General features: G+C 45.5%; 1 protein-coding gene across 7 annotated transcripts in view; it reads left to right on the top strand.

Annotated features, from left to right (window-relative positions):
* coasy (CoA synthase) overlaps positions 1-22669 on the top strand; it is a 160867-nt gene that overhangs the window by 60304 nt on the left and 77894 nt on the right. The window contains exon 1 of one of the 7 annotated variants that reach the window (XM_070864665.1): positions 8979-9205. The exons of the other annotated variants lie outside the window; for them this stretch is intronic. Within the exon in view, the coding sequence (XP_070720766.1) occupies positions 9040-9205 (166 nt within the window). The 5' untranslated portion in view covers positions 8979-9039. Of the gene's footprint in view, positions 1-8978; positions 9206-22669 lie in introns of those variants that run through there. 7 annotated transcript variants of the gene reach the window in all.

Here is a 22669-nt window from a genome sequence, read left to right as displayed (position 1 = left end):
TCGCCCCTCCCTATCTCTGTAATCTCCTTCAGCCAGGTCTGCGCCCCTCTAATTCTGACCTCTTGGGCATCCCTGATTATAATCGCTCAACCATCGGTAGCCGTGCCTTCAGCTGCTTAGGCCCCAAGCTCTGGAATTCCCTGCCTAAACCTCTCCGCCTCTCTAACTCTCTTTCTTTCTTTAAGATGCTCCTTAAAACCTACCTCTTTGACCAAGCTTTTGGTTTTCTGCTCTAATTTCTCCTTATGTGGCTCAGTGTCACTTTTTTTGTCTTATAATACTCCTGTGACGCGCCTTGGGACATCTTATTACGTTAATGACCCTGTATGTTGTTTGTCTTTGTGTAATATCAGATTCAAATCTAGCTTTATTGAGATTTTGTTAAAATTGGTATAGATGAAACTAATAGTGGATTATCTTCAAGCTACACAATGTTTTATCATTGTATTTTTATTTTAAATATATTTGAGATGTCTTTCCTCATTCAAAGAAACTGAAGTGAAAGCCTAGTCTATTTACAGATTTATTTCTTGCTAGATTTGAAAGACTGTTCCGCCAACAGCTCTGTATATATTTGACTGACGACTACACAAGAACACAATAAATAGGAGCAGGGGAAAGCCATTTGATCCCTCGAGCCTGCTCCTTCATTCAATGGCTGATCTGATCATAGACTTAGCTGCACTTCTGCCCGCTCCCCATAACCCTTTATTCCCATAACCCTTTATTCCCTTATCGCTCAAAAATCTGTCCATCTCTGCCTTAAATATATTCAATGACCCAGCCTCCACAGCTCTCTGGGGCAGAGAATTCCACAGATTTACAACCCTCTGAGAGAAGAAATTCCTCCTCGTCTCAGATTTAAATGGGTGGCCCTTTTATTCTGAGACTATGCCCCCCAGTTTTAGATTACTTTGAGTGGAAATATCCTCTCTACATCCAGCCCTCTCATTATCTATATGTTTCAATAAGATCACCTCTCATTCTTCTGAACTCCAACTCCTTAAATACGGAGACCAAAGGCTCAATTTTCCCCACTGATTTGCGGCGTTCTTTTGGAGCAGGCCGCTTTTTTTGGCCTAAGTTTAAAAAAAATACAGTTTCCCCGATCAATTTGCACTCCGTTAGCAACGATTTTTTTAGGTACGTTTTTTTTTCAGCCAAAGGGAGCGTAATCTGCCAGCTGAGAGTTACTCCAGTTCTTATTAGGCCAGCGTATGTGGCCTCTGCAGAAAAATCTTCTGGAGAGTTAAGGAAATCGGCGCAAGTAAGGTTATCGGCACAGATGCCCGGACAGCAGCAGCAGGAGAGGTAAGAGAGACGGGGGGGGGGGGGAAGGAAGCTATTCGGCTATAGTTAGGTGTGGGGACCGGGAGGGAGGAGGCCATCGGCCTGGGATAGGGACAGGGGAGCAGACCGGACTGGGAGACTGTTCGGCTTGGGCTAGGGGCGGGGGAGTGGACCGGGAGGCCACTTGGCCAGGGCTAGAGGCGGGGAAGTGGGACCGGCAAGGTACTGGGGCTAGGGGCGTGCGGGGGAGCGGACCGCCAAGCACTTTGGCCAGGGCTAGGAGTGGGGGAGCAGACCAGGAGGCCCTTCAGCGTGGGATAAGGGCAAAGATCGGCACTGGCATCGGGAGGCGGGGGGGGGGGGGGGGCTTTGATAATTGGAGATAAATTGCTGCAATGTATTTTAATGTGTTGCGAGCTGGCTATATGTTTCACTTTGCAGCCTCAGCCCGCATTGTGTCCCTGGTTACTGTGGCAACCCGATCTTTTTGGCGCAGATCAAGGCTCCACTCCCAAAACTAAAGGAGAGGGTTAGGCTGTGCCAAAATGCAGAAATCAAACGGGGAAACTTGGAACATTTTTTTTGGTCGTACTTGGGCCCCCAAAAAACAGGCGTAACTCTTCAAGTACACCAAAAAAAAGCTTTGGGGAAAATTGAGCCCCCTAACTGCACGCAGTACTCTAGGTGTGGCTTCACCAATACCTGTACAGTTGTAGCAGGACTTCTCTGCATTTAAACTCCATCCCCCTTGCAATAAAGGCCAACATTCCATTTGCCTTCCTGATTACTTGCTGTACCTGCATACTAACTTTTTGTGTTTCATGCACAAGGACCCCCAGGTCCCTCGGTACTGCAGCACTTTGTAATTTTTCTCCATTTAAATTATAATCTGCTTTTCTATTTTTTCTGTCAAAGTGGATAACCTCACATTTTCCCATATTATACTACATATGCCAAATGTTTGCCCACTCACTTAGCCTGTCTATATCCCTTTGCAGAATTTTTGTGTCCTCCTCACAGTTTGCTTTCCCACCCATCTTTGTATCATCAGCAAACTTGGCTACATTACACTCGGTCCCTTCATCCAAGTCATTAATATAGATTGTAAATAGTTGCGGCCCCAGCACCGATCCCTGCGGCACCCCACCAGTCACTGTTTGCCAACCGGAAAATGACCCGTTTATCCCGACTCTCTGTTTTCTGTTAGTTAGCCCATCCTCAATCCATGCTAATATATTACTCTCGATAAGGTGCCACATATACTCTTTGTGCAGTAGCCTTTTATGTGGCACCTTATCAAATGCCTTCTGGAAATCCAAATACACCACATCCACTGGTTCCCCCTCATCCACCCTGCTCATTATATCCTCGAAGAACTCCAGTAAATTTGTCTATGAATGCCATATGAAAGTCTAATTGTGAAATATGTCTCAAAGCAACTTACTATTACCAGTGGGTATAAGAAGTTTGAATTGTTAATATTCACTATGCCTGTCCTCAAGACTCAATTACATTTCAAGTGATTATTTTAATTCATAGAAACATAGAAAATAGGTGCAGGCCCTTCGAGCCTACACCACCATTCAATGAGATCATGGCTGATCATTCACCTCAGTACCCCTTTCCTGCTTTCTCTTCATATCTCTTGATCCCTTTAGCCGTAAGGGCCATATCTAACTCCCTCTTGAATATGGCATCAATAACTCTCTGCGGTAGGGAATTCCACAGCTTAACAACTGTCTGAGTGAAGAAGTTTCTCCTCATCTCAGTCCTAAATGGCTTACCCCTTATCCTTAGACTGTGTCCCCTGGTTCTGGACTTCTCCAACATCGGGAACATTCTTCCTGCATCTAACCTGTCCAGTCCCGTCAGAATTTTATATGTTTCTATGAGATCCCCTCTCATCCTTCTAAACTCCAGTGAATACAGGCCCAGTCGATCCAGTCTCTCCTCATATGTCAGTCCTGCCATCCCAGGAATCAGTCTGGTGAACCTTCGCTGCACTCCCTCAATAGCAAGAACGTCCTTCCTCAGATTAGGAGACCAAAACTGAACACAATATTCCAGGTGAGGCCTCACCAAGGCCCTGCACAACTGCAGTAAGACCTCCCTGCTCCTATACTCAAATCCCCTAGCTATGAAGGCCAACATACCATTTGCCGCCTTCATCGCCTGCTGTATCTGCATGCCAACTTTCAATGACTGATGTACCATGATACCCAGGTCTCGTTGCACCTCCCCTTTTCCTAATCTGCCGCCATTCAGATAATATTCTGCCTTCGTGTTTTTGCCACCAAAGTTGATAACCTCACATATATCCACATTATACTGCATCTGCCATGCATTTTCCCACTCACCTAACCTGTCTAAGTCACCCTGCAGCCTCTTAGCGTCCTCCTCACAGCTCACACCGCCGCCCAGCTTAGTGTCATCTGCAAACTTGGAGATATTACACTCAATTCCTTCATCTAAATCATTAATGTATATTGTAAATAGCTGGAGTCCCAACACTGAGCCCTGCGGCACCCCACTAGTTACCGCCTGCCATTCTGAAAAGGACCCGTTTATCCTGACTCTCTGCTTCCTGTCTGCCAACCAGTTCTCTATCCACGTCAGTATGTTACCCCCAATACCATGTGCTTTAATTTTGCACACCAATTCAAAGAAACAGTTCCAGCAGCTGGAGAAGGGCTAGTGATAGGTTATAAATTCCAGTCATCTTGTATTCTGTCGTGTATCTATTATTCTGTATTTATAACTCTACCTGATTTTAAATAAATGTTAGTTATTTTAATCTGTGAAAGCTCTGGTCTGTGTGTAATAAAGTAAATGGAGAGATTGTAGAGGAAGTTTGCTTAAAATTGGGGTAAGCCAAGGGACAACGCTCCTGTGAAGCGCCTTGGGATGTTTAACTACATTAAAGGCGCTATATAAATACAGGTACAAGTTGTTATTTTACATATTTCATCTCACCACTCAGTTATACTATTGTTTAAATATTAATGTAATATATGTAGCATGACTTAGGTAAAATTTTAAAGTGTTATAATGCCAGAACAGTTGCGATCTGTCTTATGCTATCTTGCTGGGTGTGGAACTTCCTGGACGGTTTAAACATCCAGGGCAAACAAACTCAAGCTCAAAATTCCTCAACTTGAGGAACATTATATGTTGGTGGAATTCCAAGAAATGGTTACCCCACATAGAATCATTTGGCCCGTTGAGCCCATGTGGCTCTCTGCATGAGCATTTCAGCTAGTCCCACTCCTTCACCCTTTCTCCGTAGCCTGCAAATGTTTTCCTTCAGGAACTTATCCAATTCCCTTTTGAAAGCCGTGATTGAATCTGCCTCCACCAGCCTTTCAGGCCGTGCATTCCAGATCCTAACCACTCGCTGTGTAACATCTCGACCCTTCCGCCAATGGGAACAGTTTCTCTCTATCTACTCCTGTCTGGATCCCTCATGATTTTAAACACCTTTATCAAATTCCCCCCTCAACCTTCTCTGCATTTTGGTCCCTATTTCCAGCTTCTCCAGTCTATCCACATAATTGAAGTCCTTCATCCCTGGAACTATTTTTGTAAATCTTTTCTGCTCCCTCTCTAAGGCCTTCACATCCTTCCTAAAGTGCGGAGCCCAGAATTGGACACAATACTCCAGTTGAGGCCGAACTAGTATTTTATAAAGGTTCTTCATAACTTCCTTGTATTTGTACATTAAACATCTATTTATGAAGCCCAGGATCCCGTAAGCTTTTTTAACCGCTTTCTCAACCTGCCTTGCCACCTTCAACAATTTGTGCACACATACTCTCAGGTCTCTTTGTTCCTGCACCACTTTAGAATTGTACCCTTTAGTTTACATTGCGTCTCCTTGTTGTTCCAACCAAAATGTATCACTTTGCACTTTTATGCGTTAAATGTCATCTGCCACATGTTCGCCCATTCCACCAGCCTGTCTATGTCCTCTTGAAGTCTATCACTAACCTCCTTACTGTTCACTATTGATGGTGCAGGCTAGAAGGGCCGAATGGCCTACTCCTGCACCTATTTTCTATGTTTATACTTCCAAGTTTTGTGTCATTTTCAGATTTTGAAATTTGCCCGTACACCAAGTTTAAGTCATTGATATATACCCAGAAAAGCCGTGGTCCCAGTACCGACCCCGAGGGAACACCACTGTATACCTTCCTCCAGTCCGAAAAACAACTGTCCACCACTATACTGTTTCCTGGCACTTAGCAAATGTTGTATCCATGCTGCCACTGTCTCTTTTATTCCATGGGCTTCAACTTTGTTGGCAAGCCTATTGTGTAGCACTTTATCAAATGCCTTTTGGAAGTCCAGGCAACCACATCAACTGCATTATCCTCATCAACCCTCTCTGTTACCTGATCAAAAACCTAAATCAAGTTAGTTAAACACAATTTGCCTTTCAGAAATGTGTACTGACTTTTCTTAAGTGACCTTTAACTTTGTCCCAGATTGTTTCTAAAAACTTCCCCACTACTGAGGTTAAACTGACTGGCCTGTAGTTGCTTTATTTATCCTTGTACCCTTTTTTGAACAAGGGTGTAAAATTTGCAATTCTCCAGTCCTCTGGCACCACCCTCGTATCCAAGTAGGATCGGAAGATTATGACCAGTACCTCCACAATTTTTAACTTGGAAGCATCCCATCTGGTCCTGGTGGCTTATCTACTTTAAGTACAGCCTGCCTTTCTGGTACCTCCTCTTTATCAATTTGTATTCCATCCAGTATCTCAACTACCTCCTCTTTCACTATGACTTTGTGTCTCAGCTGTCTCCTCTTTCACTATGACTTTGGCAGCATCATCTTCTTTGGTAAAGGCAGATGCAAAGTACTCGTTTAGTACCTCAGCTATGCCCTCTGCCTCCATGCGTAGGTCTCCATTTTGGTCCCTATTTGCTCCATTTTGGCCCCTGGACCTGATGGCCTGCATCCTAGGGTCTTAAAAGAAGTGGCTGCAGAGATAGTGGATGCATTGGTTGTAATCTACCAAAATTCCCTGGATTTTGGAGAGGTCCCAGCGGATTGGAAAACCGCAAACGTAACTCTCCTATTTCAGAAAGGAGGGAGATAGAAAGCAGGAAACTATAGACCAGTTAGCCTGACATCCGTCATTGGGAAAATAACAGAGTCCATTATTAAGGAAACAGTAGCAGGACGTTTAGAAAATCATAATGCAGTCGAGCCGAGTCAGCATAATTTTATGAAAGGGAAATCATGCTTGTCAAATTTGCTGGAGTTCTTTGAGGATGTATCAAGCAGGGTGGATAAAGGGGAATCAGTAGATATCATGTATTTGGATTTCCAGAAGGCATTCGATAAGATGCCACATAAAAGGTTACTGCACAAGATAAGAGCTCACGGGGTTGAGGGTAATATATTAGCATGGATAGAGGATTGGCTAACTAACAGAAAACAGACATAAATGGGTCATTTTCAAGTTGGCAAACTGTAACTAGTGGGGTGCCGCAAGGATCAGTGCTGGGGCATTGACTATTTACAATCTGTATTAATGACTTGGATGAAGGGACCGAGTATAATGTAGCCAAATTTGCTAATGATTCAAAGATAAGTGTGAAAGCAAGTTGTGAGGAGGATACAAAGAATTTGCAAAGGGATATAGATAGGGATATAGATGAAGGGGTTGTCATAAAGAAAGGTTGGGCCTATACTCATTGGAGTTTAGAAGAATGAGAGATGATCTTATTGAAACGTATAAGATTCTGAGGGGGCTTGACAGGGTGGATGCAGAGAGGATGTTTTCCCTTGTGGGGGAATCTAGAACTAGGGGGCATAGTTTCAGAATAAGGAGTCGCCCATTTAAAACGGAGATGAGGAGGAATTTCTTCGCTCAGAGGGTGGTGAACTTTTGGAATTCGATACCCCAGAGAGCTGTGGAGGCTGGGTCATTGAATATATTCAAAGGTGGAGCTGGACAGATTTTTGAATGATATGGGAGTCAAGGATTATGGGGAGCGGGCGGGGAAGTGGAGTTGAGGCCAAGATCAGATCAGCCATGCTCGAGGGACCAAATTGCCTATTCCTGCTTTTCAACCTACGTTTTCAAAAAATACAATTAGATTTGTGAGACATGATCTCTTTTTTTTATGAAGCCATGTTGGGTATCCTTAATATGTCTCTCCCAAGCCAAGTATTCATATATTGCATCCCTTATGATTCTTTCAAGCATTTCACCTATTACTGATGTTAAACTGATGTGCCTATAGTTACCCGGGTCTGCCTTGCCACCTTTTTTAAAAATTGGGACTACATTAGCCTCCTTCCAATCTGTAGGAACCATTCTGAGTGCAGTGAGCTATTAAACATACAGGCCAAGAGTTCGCACAGCACATGCCGGATGCTCTTTACCTGTCTGCCATTGTTCATTGTTCATAGGTTTATATGTAACCTTCAGGGCTGCTGACCGAGGGCCGTGTGGCTCTTTGTCGGCCGGTATGGACACGATGGGCCGAAATGGCCGCCTTCTGCGCTGTAAATTTCTATGTTTCTACATGTCGCATCTCCCGGAGGATCCTATGGTGGATATCATCTGGTTACTGCTCTATCTATTTTTAAGTTCTTAATTCTTTCTAAAACAATATGCTTATCTATGATAATGTTACTGATAAAACTAGTATTATTAAATTCTAATATTCAAGCATCATCTTCAAGGGTGAATATTGATGCAAAGTACTCTAAGTATTTCCTCTATACTCAGAGTCATTTGTAACCTGTCCTTATACACCCTTCAGTGGCCCAATACAGTCTATGGGCTCAATTTTGCCCAAGCCGTTTTCTGGTGTATTGCCAGAGTTACACCCGTTTTTCTAGGCCAGAAATGCGGCAGAAATATTTTGCCAAAGTTTCCCTGATGTATAATTCAAATTTGGCGCCACACAGCGTGTCTAGTTGCCCCGGGGGGGGGGGGGGGGCGGAGCCTGCTGTCTGCGCCGAAAAATAAAACTGCACCTTCTGCGCATGCGCAGGGGGAAAAAGTTACATTTTTGAAATCGTTCCAATGGATATGCATGCTCAGTACAGCTCGGATTTGGCAATCGGCCATTTTTAAAGAGCCAGTTGTGTGTGTGAGGCGTGCTGTGTGAGAGCATTGGGAAAATAGCAGCTGCAGCAATACAAGATGCAACGCAGTGCAAGGACCAAGAATTTCTTACAGGAAGAAGTGGAGGCAAGAGTTACAGTGATTGAGAACAGATGGCAGGAGCTGGACACCAGCAGAGGTTACATAAAAGTTCCACGCAAAGAAATGAAGAAATGAAGAAACGCTGGAACCAAATTGTATAATATTACTGTGCAGTGATGACCACCACAAGATCTGGAGGCTAGTGTAAAAAGAATGGCAGAATCTTGGTCAAGTAGTTAGTGTAAGTAATACTTTAATTTATTCAATGGAATTGCAATTGTAAATGTGACCAGCTGTATATGTCGCACCAAGCAGAAAGACACCCTCTCTTTAAAAAGTTGCATTTTCATCTTTGCAGAGGAAGGTGGCACATAATAAAAGGGAAAGAACTTGAACAGGAGGAGGCCCGACAAATCTTCACCAGCTGACACCCTTGGAAGAGAGGGTCGCTGCTCTGATGGGTCCTGTCCGGGGAAAAAGCAATCAGTACTGCACAAGCTGGTCCCGCACTAAAGGGAGAGGGTTAAGTCCTGCAAATTCATCGTGGCCCTTCAAATCAGCCTGCTGCCTGGCCTGCAATGTGTGAGCCTTCTCATGCCACCCACCCTGCCCCTTCCTCTGCTGCTAACCATTTGACTGTTCTGTTACATTTTACAGAACTTGAGGCCAACCCTGACGATGCAGAAGAAGATTCAGACGTGGATGAGCTTGAAGAGGAGAATATCTTCCAATCCATCCATGGGGGTGAGGGGGATGGGATGGAGCTGGATGAAGCTCCCACTGTTGTACTGACTTTGGAGGAGGTGCCGCCCTTCCATGACTAGTGGTTTGAGTATTGGTGGGACATTCCATGGATTCACACCTTCTGAGTATGCGGGCCATAGTGGTGGGGTGCAGCGAGGAACACCCAGGGCCCACCATCCCAGGCTGCGGTCCCAGTGGTGTGGTGCAGCGAGGCACACCCAGGGCCCCACCGTCCCAGGCTGCGGTCCCAGTGGTGTGGTGCAGCGAGGCACACCCAGGGCCCCACCGTCCCATGCTGTGGTTCCAGTGTTGGGGTGCGAGCCACACCCACAGGGAGGAATGGAAGGAGAGCTCGACCGCGCTCTCCTGAGGTGCAGGATTTAACAGATGTGGTTCAGATGATGTAATTGAGTGCGGAGAGCATTGACCTTACCCGATCACTCCTGGACACCATCAGTGGTGTGAGTGATGAGGTAGCAGGACTGTCGGGAGAAGTAACAGCAATGACACGAGAAATGGAAACGATATCCGGGACCGTTAGTGAGGGAACGGTGGCCATGAGGGAGGGAATGTCAGAGGTATTGCAAACCACGTCACTGACCATCAGGGAGGGAATGTTGCAGGTCGTTGAGACACTGTCAGGGCGCATGAGGGACGGCATGTTGGAGTTAGCTGCTGCAATAAGGGAACACGCCTAGACCCCGTGTCCATTGACAGAATCAACTGCAATCCCCACACCAGCCTCTGAAGAGCCCTCCAACTTGCCGCCTGACGCCGACACCCCCTACCCTCAAGAGGTGCGCAGCACCCGAGATGTTAGAAAGAATAAGCTTGGCACCAAGCCCAGAAACACTGCATCACCGCCTGCGGGCAGGAGTGGTGGGGTGTCCAAGCCCAAGTGCAGCGGGATGCCTTAGAATACGGGGGATGAGAGATGGGTGCAGACTTTCTTTACTGCTGTTGTTATTATTGTTACTGTTGTAACTTAATCAAATTAAAAGTTTTTTTGTAAGTTTTGTAAATTTACAGGTTTATAAGTGATCTTAAAGTAAAGTTTGATACAAGAATAATTTTATTAAAGTTAAGTTAAGTACATTGTAAACTTTTGAATAAAATATGTTTTACATTAAAACTGGCGAATTCACGGGACACCAAAGAGGAGAGCATTGACAGCCAAAAGTGCCCAGTGTGTGAGGTCGTTGTCCAGCTCAACCTGGAGCACTTTGATTTCGAGCAGCACGTTCTGAAGCACTTTGTTTACAAGTGTCCAGTGTGCCCAAGGACCTTTCCAGAGAACAGACAAGCTGCCTATGAAGATCATGTGCAGTCCCATTTTATGGAGGCCAACGGAGGGGCAAACACAACACAACATTATAGAATAGCTCCAAACAGTAAACATGTCCATGTGGAATAGTTGACACTGAGCCTTCAGTCATCAGTAAAGCGTTCATGGATGAGCTGCTGGTGCAAGGCTCGAGCAATCGTTAAAGGGGCACAATGGCCCGCTCTTCTCCGCCGTTGTGCTCTGGCCTCGGGCACTTGCATGGCTTCCTCATCCTCGTCGTCCTCCTCCTGCTCGTCACCTGCATCTTCCACATCATTATCATCAGCCACTCTGACCGCAGGTGGGTCTTCCACTACCAGCTGCTGCTGCCTCATGATGGCTAAGTTATGCAGCATGCAGCACACAACAGTGAACTGACCGAAAATCTCAGGGGAGTACAGCAAGTAGCCTCCGGAATGGTTCAGGCATCAGAAACGCTGTTTCAAGATGCCAATGGTCCTCTCAATGATGCTGCACGTCGCAATGTATTGACGGTCAGCTTCCGTCCGGGTTACGTAGGGGCGTCATGAGCCAGTTGGCAAGGCCGTACCCTTTGTCTCCCAGTAGCCGGCTCTGCCCTTTGTCTCCCAGTAGCCAGCTCTGCCCTTCTGGCTGCTGCTGAAGCATGGTAGATATAACGCTGTCGTGTAGGATGAACACATCATGGGTGCTGCCAGGGTATCTTGAATTGACTGACATGATATGCATGTTGTCACACACGAGTTGCGCATTAATGAAGTGTAAGCCTTTTCTGTTCCTGTACATCTCGGAATCCTTTAAGGATGCTCGCAAGGCGATATGGGTACAATCAATGCAGCCCAGTACCTTTGGGAAGCTAGCAATCCTGCAGAAGCCCACAGCCCTGTCATAGAAACATAGAAAGTAGGTGCAGGAGTAGGTCATTCGGCCCTTCGAGCCTGCACCGCCATTGAATAAGATCATGGCTAATCATTCCCTCAGTACCCCTTTCCTGCTTTCTCTCCATACCCCTTGATCTCTTTAGCCGTAAGGGCCATATCTAACTCCCTCTTGAATATATCCAATGAACTGGCATCAACAACTCCCTGCGGCAGGGAATTCCACAGGTTAACAACTCTCTGAGTGAAGAAGTTTCTCCTCATCTCAGTCCTAAATGGCCTACCTCTTATCCTAAGACTATGTCCCCTGGTTCTGGACTTCCCCAACATCGGGAACATTCTTCCCGCATCTAACCTGTGCAGTCCTGTCAGAATCTTGCATGTTTCTATGAGATACCCTCTCATCCTTCTAAACTCCAGTGAATAAAGGCCCAGTTGATCCAGTCTCTCCTCATATTTCAGTCCAGCCATCCCTGGAAACAGTGTGGTGAACTTTTGCTGCACTCCCTCAATAGCAAGAACGTCCTTCCTCAGATTAGGAGACCAAAACTGAACACAATATTCCAGGTGAGGCCTCACCAAGGCCCTTACAACTGCAGTAAGACCTCCCTGCTCCGATACTCAAATCCCCGAGCTACGAAGGCCAACATACCATTTGCCGCCTTCACCACCTGCTGTACCTACATGCCAACTTTCGATGATTGATGAACCATGACACCAGGTCTCGTTGCACCTCCCCTTTTCCTAATCTGCCGCCATTCAGATAATATTCTGCCTTCGTGTTTTTTCCCCCAAAATGTATAACCTCACATTTATTCACATTATACTGCATCTGCCATGCATTTGCCCTCTCACTTAACCTGTCCAAGTCACCCCGCAGCCTCTTAGCGTCCTCCTCACAGCTCACACCGCCACCCAGTTTAGTGTCATCTGCAAACTTGGAGATATTACCACTCAATTCCTTCATCTAAATCGTTAATGTATATTAAAAAAAGCTGGGGTCCCAGCACTGAGCCCTGCGGCTTTACACTAGTCACTGAAAAGGACCCGTTTATCCCGACTCTCTGCTTCCTGTCTGCCAACGAGTTCTCTATCCACGTCAGTACATTACCCCCAATACCATGTTCTTTGATTTTGCACACCAATCTCTTGTGCGGAACCCTGTCAAAAGCCTTTTAAAAATCCAAATACACCACATCCACTGGTTCTCCCTTGTCCACTCTGCTAGTTACACCCTCAAAAATTCCAGAAGATTCATCAAGCATGATTTCCCTTTCATAAATCCATGCTGACTTGGACTGATCCTGTCACTGCTTTCCAAATGCGCTGCTATTTCATCCTTAATGATTGATTCTAACATTTTCCCCACTACTGATGTCAGGCTAACTGGTCTATAATTACCTGTTTTCTCTCTCCCTCCTTTTTTAAAAAGTGGTGTTACATTAGATACCCTCCAGTCCATAGGAACTGATCCAGAGTCGATAGACTGTTGGAAAATGATCGCCAATTCATCCACTATTTCTAGGGCCACTTCCTTAAGTACTCTGGGATGCAGACTATCAGGCACCGGGGATTTATCGGCCTTCAATCCCATCAATTTCCCCAACACAATTTCCCGCCTAATAAGGATATCCTTTAGTTCCTCCTTCTCACTAGACCCACTGTCCCCTCGTACATTCAGAAGGTTACTTGTGTCTTCCTTCGTGAAGACAGAACCAAAGTATTTGTTCAATTGGTCTGCCATTTCTTTGTTCCCCATTATAAATTCACCTGAATCCGACTGCAAGGGACCTACGTTTGTCTTCACTAATCTTTTTCTCTTCACATATTTATAGAAGCTTTTGCAGTCAGTTTTTATGTTCCCTGCAAGCTTCCTCTCTACTCTATTTTCCCCCTCTTAATTAAACCCTTAGTCCTCCTCTGATGAATTCTAAATTTCTCCCAGTACTCAGGTTTGTTGCTTTTTCTAGCCAATTTATATGCCTCTTCCTTGGTTTTAACACTATCCTTAATTTCCCTTGTTAGCTATGATTGAGCCATCTTCCCCATTTTATTTTTACTCCAGACAGGGATGTACAATTGCTGAAGTTCATCCATGTGATCTTTAAATGTTTGCCATTGTTTATCCACCGTCAACCCTTTAAGTATCCTTTGCCAGTCTATTCTAGCCAATTCACACCTCATACCGTCGAAGTTACCTTTCCTTAAGTTCAGGACCCTAATTTCCGAATATATGTGTCACTCTCCATCTTAATAAAGAATTCTACCCTATTATGGTCATTCTTCCCCAAGGGGCCTCACACAACAAGGTTGCTAATTAGTCCCTTCTCATTACACATCACCCAGTCTAGGATGGCCAGCTCTCTCGTTGGTTCCTCGACATATTGGTCTGGAACACGATCCCTAATACACTCCAGGAAATCCTCCTCCACCGCATTGCTACCACTTTGGTTAGCCCAATCAATATGTAGATTAAAGTCGCCCATGATAACTGCTGCACCTTTATTGCATACATCCCTTATTTCTTGTTTGATGCTGTCCCCAACCTCACTTCTACTGTTTGGTGATCTGTATACAACTCCCACTAGCATTTTCTGCCCTTTGGTATTCCGCAGCTCCACCCATACCGATTCCACATCATCCAGGCTAATATCCCTCCTTGCTATTGCATTAATTTCCTCTTTAACCAGCAACGCCACCCCGCCTCCTTTTCCTCTCTGTCTATCCTTCCTAAATGTTGAATACCCCTGGATGTTGAGTTCCCAGCCTTGGTCACCCTGAAGCCATGTCTCCATGATGCCAATTACATCATATCCGTTAACTGCTATCTGCGCAGTTAATTCGTCCACCTTATTCCGAATACTCCTCGCATTGAGGCACAGAGCCTTCAGGCTTGTCTTTTTAACACATTATGCCCCTTTAGAATTTTGCTGTAATGTGGCCCTTTTTGTTTTTTGCCCTGGGTTTCTCTGCCCTCCACTTTTACTATTCTCCTTTCTATCTTTTGCTTCTGCCTCCATTTTATTTCCCTCTGTCTCCCTGCATAGGTTCCCATCCCCCTGCCATGTTAGTTTAACTCCTCCCCAACAGCACTAGCAAGCACTCCCACTAGGACATTGGTTCCTGTTCTGCCCAGGTGCAGACCGTCCGGTTTGTACTGGTCCCACCTACCCCAGAACCGGTTCCAATATCCCAGGAATTTGAATCCCTCCCTTCTGCACCACTCCTCAAGCCACGTATTCATCTGAGCTATCCTGCGATTCCTACTCTGACTAGCACGTGGCACTGGTAGCAATCCTGAGGTTACTACTTTTGAGGTCCTACTTTTTAATTTAGCTCCTAGTTCCCTAAATTCGTCTCGTAGGACCTCATCCCGTTTTTTTACCTATATCGTTGGTACCTATATGCACCAGGACAGCTGGCTGTCCACCCTCCCTTTTCAGAATGTACTGCACCCGCTCCGAGACATCCTTGACCCTTGCACCAGGGAGGCAACATACCATCCTGGAGTCTCGGTTGTGGCCGCAGAAACGCCTATCTATTCCCCTTACAATTGAATCCCCTATCACTATAGCTCTCCTACTCTTTTTCCTGCCCTCTTGTGCAGCAGAGCCACCCACGGTGCCATGAACTTGGCTGCTGCTGCTCTCCCCTGATGAGTCATCCCCCTCAACAGTACCCAAAGCGGTGTATCTGTTTTCCAGGGGGATGACCGCAGGGGACCCCTGCACTACCTTCCTTGCACTGCTCTTCCTGTTGGTCACCCATTTCCTATTTGGCTGTGTACCCTTTACCTGCGGTAAGACCAACTCGCTAAACGTGCTATTCACGTCATTCTCAGCATCGTGGATGCTCCAGAGTAAATCCACCCGCAGCTCCAGTGCCGCAATGCGGTCTGTCAGGAGCTGCAGGCGGATACACTTCCTGCACACGTAGTTGTCAGAGACACTGGAAGCGTCCCTGACTTCCCACATAGTACAGGAGGAGCATAACATGTGTCCGAGCTCTCCTGCCATGTCTTAACCCCTAGATAAACTTAATTTGGCAACAACAATGCTAAAGGTTACTTACTGATATAGAAAAGAAAAAAGAAAAACTACTTACCAATCACCAGCCAATCACTTACCCCCTTGGCTGTGACGTTACCTTTTGATTTCTTTCTACTTTTTTTGCCTCCCTGCTGCAGCTGCACCGGTAGGCCTCCCAACTCTGCTGCTCCGCCTCTCCGACGCCTCCTCGACCTCCCGTTGGCGCCTCCCAACTGATGGGCCTTTTGTAGGCCTCCTGACTCTGCTGCTCCACCTCTCCGACACCTCCTCGACCTCCCGCATGGATTGTTTGGGCGGTCATGGGGAACTTTATGAAGTCATTCCTACACGCGTACAGTGCAGCCGTGACCTGGCGAATGGAGACATGTGTTGCATGTTGAGAGATGGCGCGCACATCCCCAGTTGTAGCTTGAAACGATCCGGAGACATAGAATAAAAGTGCAGCTGTAACCTTCACTTCAACTGACGAAGCAATCCTCCTGATGCTTCTAGGTTGCAGCTCTGCTTTGACCAGCTCACAGATCTCACTTACAACTTCTTTGCAGAAACGCAGCCTTCTGGCACAGTCTGCATCACTCAGGTGGAGATACGAACGCCTGTCTCGATATACCCGAGGTGGGTAAGGCCTCCTGCCCAGCACCCTATGGGCTCTGATATTCCTGATACGATGAAGTTGAATCAGTTGTCTGCTACGTAGCACCATGATGCAGAAGGCTCGCACAAGGTATGGCATTGTCAGTATTGCCCCCCACACTTAAATTTAACCTTTGAAAGAAGCCCAAAACAGCAGGAAAGCAGGCAACAGAGATTCACAGTTGTATCTCTCCAGGTCTGTATGAATGGACCACACCCAAAGGTCTTGTGACTTCTCTCCCACCCCTCCCCGGGATCCAAGCCTTCCGATCGGCACCTCGCTCTCTCTCTTTCCGCCCCCCCCCCCCCCCCACGGCTTGTTTTGTAGCCGAACCCCGAGTTGCTGTGTCCAGGCGCGAGGCGCTTCTGCTGGTCAAACCTACGAGCTCCAGCCCTGCATCAAGACATTCGCTGGTGGTGTGAGTGAGTAAATAAAATGAGAAAACTTCTGAAATCCAACAAATTTACACTTCTACGTTGACAGGTAAAAAAAAGTTGAACTTTATTATTGATTTTGACAGTGTTCTTGACTCTCTAAAGTCTTCGATTTAAAAACAATGGCGTCTTTCAGCGCAGATTTGTGAATGTGCGCTGGGTTTTTTAATTCACCAGAAGGTTTTTCGGGAGTGGCCAGATACACCAACCTAAGAGAAACAAATGTTGGCCAAACTGCGAACAGAAATGACGTAAAAAAAAAAAAACTGGCCTAAAAATATCGTAACTAATTCAGTTCCGCCGGCGCAGATTGCAGGGGGAAACTTGGAAAAAATAAATACGCCAGAAAAAATGGCACGCGCCAAAAAAACGGTGCAAATGACCGGAAAAAATTGAGCCCATAGTTCCCTCACTATTTACATAACTAAAAAAGCTCTTTCCATTTCTGCCACAGTTGTCTCCAATCTTTTTTTCCATTAGTCTTTTTGCAGATCTAATAGCAGCCTTTGTTTTCTTTAGTTCTTTGTATTCAACCCTAATTATTTGAAAGTTAAATTTCTTGAATTTATAGAAACATTTCTGTTCACAACTTATTTATTTTTGTGCATAGCCAGTCAGCCACCTTGGCTTTTTCTTACCAGATTTCCTTCTTTTGATTTTGGGTACATGTTTATTTTCCACACTTTTAATCTAATTCTTAAAAACTTTCATTTATATTCAACATCGATCTCATCACCACCGAGGATGTTTAGCCAATTTACCTGTTCCAAATCATCTGCCATCTTGGAGAAGTTTGCTCTTCTGAAATCCAGTGCACGTTGCAGGTTCTCAGTACCTTTCGTTCTCCTAGCCAATTGGAACTGTATAACTTTGTGATCACTGTTGCCCAGATGTTCCCCTACATGGAGACCTGATACGAGGTCGGACTCATTACGAAACACGAGATCCAATATATGACTATCCCTAGTTACTTCATTAACATGTTGAGTCAGGAAATAGTCTTGTATATTTTCAATAAATTTTTCAGCTGCACTTCCCACCACAACATCATGCCACTGAATGCCAGGAACATTAAAATCACCCACCAAGCAAAGCAGGCATTTTATATTAAAAACATCAGTGATCAGTTTCCATAATAACTCATCACTTTCAAGTGTCTGACCCGGGGGCCTATAACAATTACCGATAATTAATCCCTGCCCGTGAGCTTGGTCCACTTGTACCGATGAGGCAGTATCAAGTCCCTCTCCAGCAGTTAGATGCTCACTGATACAAATAGCAACCCCACCTCCTCTCTGACCCACCCTATCCTTTCTCAAACCCTTGTAGCCCTTTAGGTGAATGTCTGTGCCATCATTGTCATCTAGCCATGTCTCAGAAATACACAATATGTCTAAATTATCCAACACAGCACAGGATTGCAATTCTAACACTTTGCTCTAACACTCCGTGCATTTACATAAAAGCAATTTAAAGGTCACCTATCTCATTTCTTAAGTTATTAATTCTTGTTTGCTTCCTACCCGGTTCATCTTCATGCTTAGCATCTATGTATGTTCTTATGTAATTGGCCCCACCCCTCTTACTATCCATTTACTATTTATATACCTATAGAAGACTTTTTGGATTATCTTTTATGTTAGCTGCCATTCTATTCTCATACTCTCTCTTTGTCTCTCATTTCATTTTTCACTTCCCCTCTGAACTTTCTATATTCAGCCTGATTCTCACGTATTCTCAACCTGACATCTGTCATACGCTTTTTCCACTTCATCTTACTCTCTATCTCTTTTGTCATCCAGGGAGCTCTGCCTTTGGTTGCCCTACCTTTTCCCCTCGTGGGAGATCTATCTCCTCTTTAAAGGCAGCCCATTGTGCGATTTTAGTTTTGCCTGCCAATCTTTGATTCCAATTTACCTGGGCCAGATCCATTCTCAACCCACTGAAAATTGTCCTTCCTCCAATTAATTAATTTACTCCAGATTGCTCCCTGTCCTTTTCATTAGCTAATCTAAACTTTATAATACTGTGATCATTGTTCCCTAAATATTTCCCGACTGACCCATGCTCCACTTGACCTCATTCCCCAGAACCAGATCCAGCAACACCTTCTTCCTCGGTGAGCCAGAAACATACTGATCAAGAAAATTCTCCTGAACACACTTCATAAATTCTTCCCCTCTGTGCTTTACACTATTGCTATCTCAGTCTATATTAGGATAGTTGAAATCCCCCATTATCACCACTCTATAGTTCTTGTACCGCTCTGTAGTTTCCCTGCAAATTTGCTTCTCTATATTCTTCCCACTAATTGGCGGCCTGTAGAATACACCTAGTTTTTTTTATGTGGTCTGGGATGTGGGTGTCTCTGGCAAGGCCAGCATTTATTGCACACCCCTAATTGCCCTTAAGAAGGTGGTGGTGAGTTGTTACCTTGAACCGCCGCAATCCGTGTGGTAAAAGTGCTGTTTGGGAGGGAGTTCCAACATTTGGTCCAGCGACGATGAAGGAACGACGATATATTTCCATGTCAGGATTGTGTGTAACTTGGAGAAGTTGCAGATGATGATGTGCCTGCTGCCCTTGTCCTTCTAGGTGGTAGAGGTCGCGGGATTGGAAGGTGCTGTCAAAGAAGTCTGTCGAGTTGCTGCAGTGCATCTTATAGATGGGACACACTGCAGCCATGGTGCGCCATGTTGGAGAGAGTGAATGTTTAAGGTGGTGGATCAAGCGGGCTACACTGTCCTGGATGGTGTCGAGCTTCTTGAGTGTTGTTGGAGCTGCACTCATCCAGGCAAGTGGATAATATTCCATTACACTCCTGACGTGCATTGTAGATGGTGGAAAGGCTTTGGGGTGTCAGGAGGTGAAACATTTGCCGCAGAATACCCAGCCTCTGACCCGCTCTTGTTGCCACAGTATTTATGTGGCTGGTCCAGTTAGATTTCTGGTCAATGGTGACCCCAGGATGTTGATGGTGGAGAATTCGGCGATGGTAATGCTGTTGAATATCAAGGGGAGTTGGTTACACTCTCGCTTGTTGGAGATGGTCATTGTCTGGCACTTGTGTGGCGCAAATGCTACTTGCCACTTATCAGCCTAAGCCTGAATGCCATCCAGGTCTTGCTGCATGCGGATATGGACTGCTTCATTTTCTGAGGAATTGAACACTATGCAATCATCAGCGAATATTCCCATTTCTGATCTTATGATGGAGGGAAGGTTATTGATGAAGCAGCTGAAGATGGTTGGGCCTAGGACATTACCCTGAGGAATTCCTGAAGCAATGTCCTGGGGCTGAGATGATTGACCTCCAACCACCACAACCATCTTCCTTTGTGCTAGGTATGACCCCAGCCAGTGGAGTGTTTCCCCCCTGATTCCCATTGACTCCAGTTTTACTTTGGCTCCTTGATGCCACACTCGGTCAAATGCTGCCTTGATGTCCAGGGCAGTCACTCTCGCCTCACCTGTGTAATTTACCTCTTCTGTCCATGTTTGGACCAAGACTGTAATGAGATCTGGAGCTGAGTGGTCCTGGCGGAACCCAAACTGATCATCAGTGAGCAGGTTGTTGGTGAGTAAGTGCCGCTTGATAGCACTGTCGACAACACCTTCCATCACTTTGCTGATGATTGAGAGTAGACTGATGGGGCGATAATTGGCCGGATTGGATTTGTCCTGCTTTTTGTGGGCAGGACATACCTGGGCAGCTTTCCACATTGTCAGGTAGATGCCAGTGTTGTAGCTGTACTGGAACAGCTTGGCTAGAGGCGCAGCTAGTTCTGGAGCACAAGTCTTCAGCACAACAGCCGGGATGTTGTCGGGGCCCATATCATTTGCTGTATCCAGTGTGCTCAACCGTTTCTTGATATCACGTGGAGTGAATCAAGTTGGCTGAAGTCTGGCTTCTGTGATTGTGGGGACGTCAGGAGGAGGCCGATATGGATCATCCACTTGGGACTTGTGGCTGAAGATGATTGCAAATGCTTAAGCCTTGTCTTTTGCACATACGTGCTGGACTCCGCCATCATTGAGGATGGGGATATTCATGGAGCTGCCTCTTCCCGTTAGTTGTTTAATTGTCCACCACTGTTCACGATCGGATGTGACAGGACTGCAGAGCTTTGATGTGATCCGTTGATTGTGGGATCACTTAGCTCTGTTTATAGCACGCTTAGTCCTGTGTTGCAGCTTCCCCAGGTTGGCACCTCATTTTTAGGTATGCCTGGTGCTGCTCTTGACATGCTCATCTATACTCCTCATTGAACCAGGGTTGGTCCCCTGGCTTGATGGTAATGGTAGAGTGAGGGATATGCCAGGCCATGAGGTTACAGATTAAGGTGGAATACAATTCTGCTGCTGCTGATGGCTCTCATGGATGCCCAGTTTTGAGCTGCTAGATCTGTTCTGAATCTATCCCATTTAGCACTGTGGTAGTGCCACACAACACGATGGAGGGTGTCCTCAGTGTAATGACAGAACTTCGTCTGCACAAGTACTGTGCAGTGAAATCATGTTTGACAATTTGCTGGAGTTCTTTGAGGATGTAACGATCAGGGTGGATAAGGGGGAACTAGTGGATGTGGTGTATTTGGATTTCCAGAAGGCATTCGATAAGGTGCCACATAAAAGGTTACTACACAAGATAAGAGCTCACGGGGTTGGGGATAATATATTAGCATGGATAGAGGATTGGCTAACTAACAGAAAACAGAGAGTCGGGATAAATGGGTCATTTTACGGTTGGCAAACGGTTACTAGTGGGGTGCTGGGGCTTCAACTATTTACAATCTAAATTAATGACTGTAGAGGAGTATAAGAAGTGCAGGGTGCAATTCAAAAAGAGATCAGGAAAGCAAAGAGAGAGGATGAAAGAATGTTGGCAAGTAAAATCAGGGAAAACTCAAAGATGTTTTATAAATATATTAAGAGCAAGAGGATAACTAGAGAAAGAGTGGAGCCTATTAGAGACCACAAAGGAAATCTGTGTGTGGAGGCGGAAGATGTGGGTATGATTCTTAATGAATACAGGTACAGGTTGAGCGTCCAAAATCCGGAGTTCCGAAATTTATAATGTTCCGGGCCAATCCGTGGCGGGGTCGCCTGGAATCCGGGAAATGTTCTGAAATCCGGTCCCCCAACACCCAGCCTTGGCTGCCCGACCTCACCCCATCTCGGCCGCTGTCCCAACTCTTTCTCCAGGCGTTTCTGGATTCAGGACGTCGGAAAGACGTTCCGAAATCCAGAAATACCCAAAATCCAGAACGGCCTCGGTCCCAAGGTTTCCGGATTTCGGACGCTCAACCTGTACTTTGCATCTGTTTTCACAAAAAAGAGGGGTGATGCAGACTTTGCAATAAGGGAGGAGGAATGTGAAATATTAGACGAGATAAACATAGTGAGAGAGGAAGTATTAAGGGGCTTAGCAACTTTGAAAGTGGATAAATCCCCAGGCCCGGATGAAATGTATCCGAGACTGTTAAGAGAAGCAAAAGAGGAAATAGCAGAGGTTCTGACCATCATTTTCCAATCCACTCTGGCTACATGGCCAGAGGACTGGAGGACTGCTAATGTTGTACCTTTATGTAAAAAGGGAGAAAAGGATAGACTGAGTAATTACAGGCCAGTCAACCTAACCTCAGTGGTGGGAAAATTATTGGAAAAAATCCTGAAGAACAGGATAAATCTTCATTTGGAAAGACGTGGATTAATCAAGGACAGTCAGCATGGATTTGTTAAGGGAAGGTCGTGTCTGACTAACTTGATTGAATTTTTCGAGGAGGTAACCAGGAGGGTCGATGAGGGCAGTGCGTATGATGTAGTGTATATGGATTTTAGCAAAGGTTTTGATGATGTCCCACATGGCAGACTGGTCACAAAAGTAAAATCCCATGGAATCCAGGACAGAGTGTCAAGTTGGATCCAAGATTGGCTCAGAGGCAGGAAGTCAAGAGTAATGGTTGATGGATGTTTTTGTGACTGAAAGGCTGTTTCCAGTGTGGTTCTGCAGGGCTCAGTGCTGGATCCCTTGCTTTTTGTGGTACAGGTATATATCAATGACTTGGACTTGAATGTAGGGAGTATGATTAAGAATTTTGCAGATGACACTAAAATAGGCTGTGTGTTTGATAATGAAGAAGAAAGCTGCAGGTTGCAGGAAGAT

Source organism: Pristiophorus japonicus, chromosome 21 (assembly GCF_044704955.1).
Source record: "Pristiophorus japonicus isolate sPriJap1 chromosome 21, sPriJap1.hap1, whole genome shotgun sequence".
In the NCBI taxonomy this organism is placed as follows: Eukaryota; Metazoa; Chordata; class Chondrichthyes; family Pristiophoridae; genus Pristiophorus; species Pristiophorus japonicus.
Note: the sequence above shows the minus strand (reverse complement) of the source record. Positions and strands in the feature narration are given on the sequence as shown.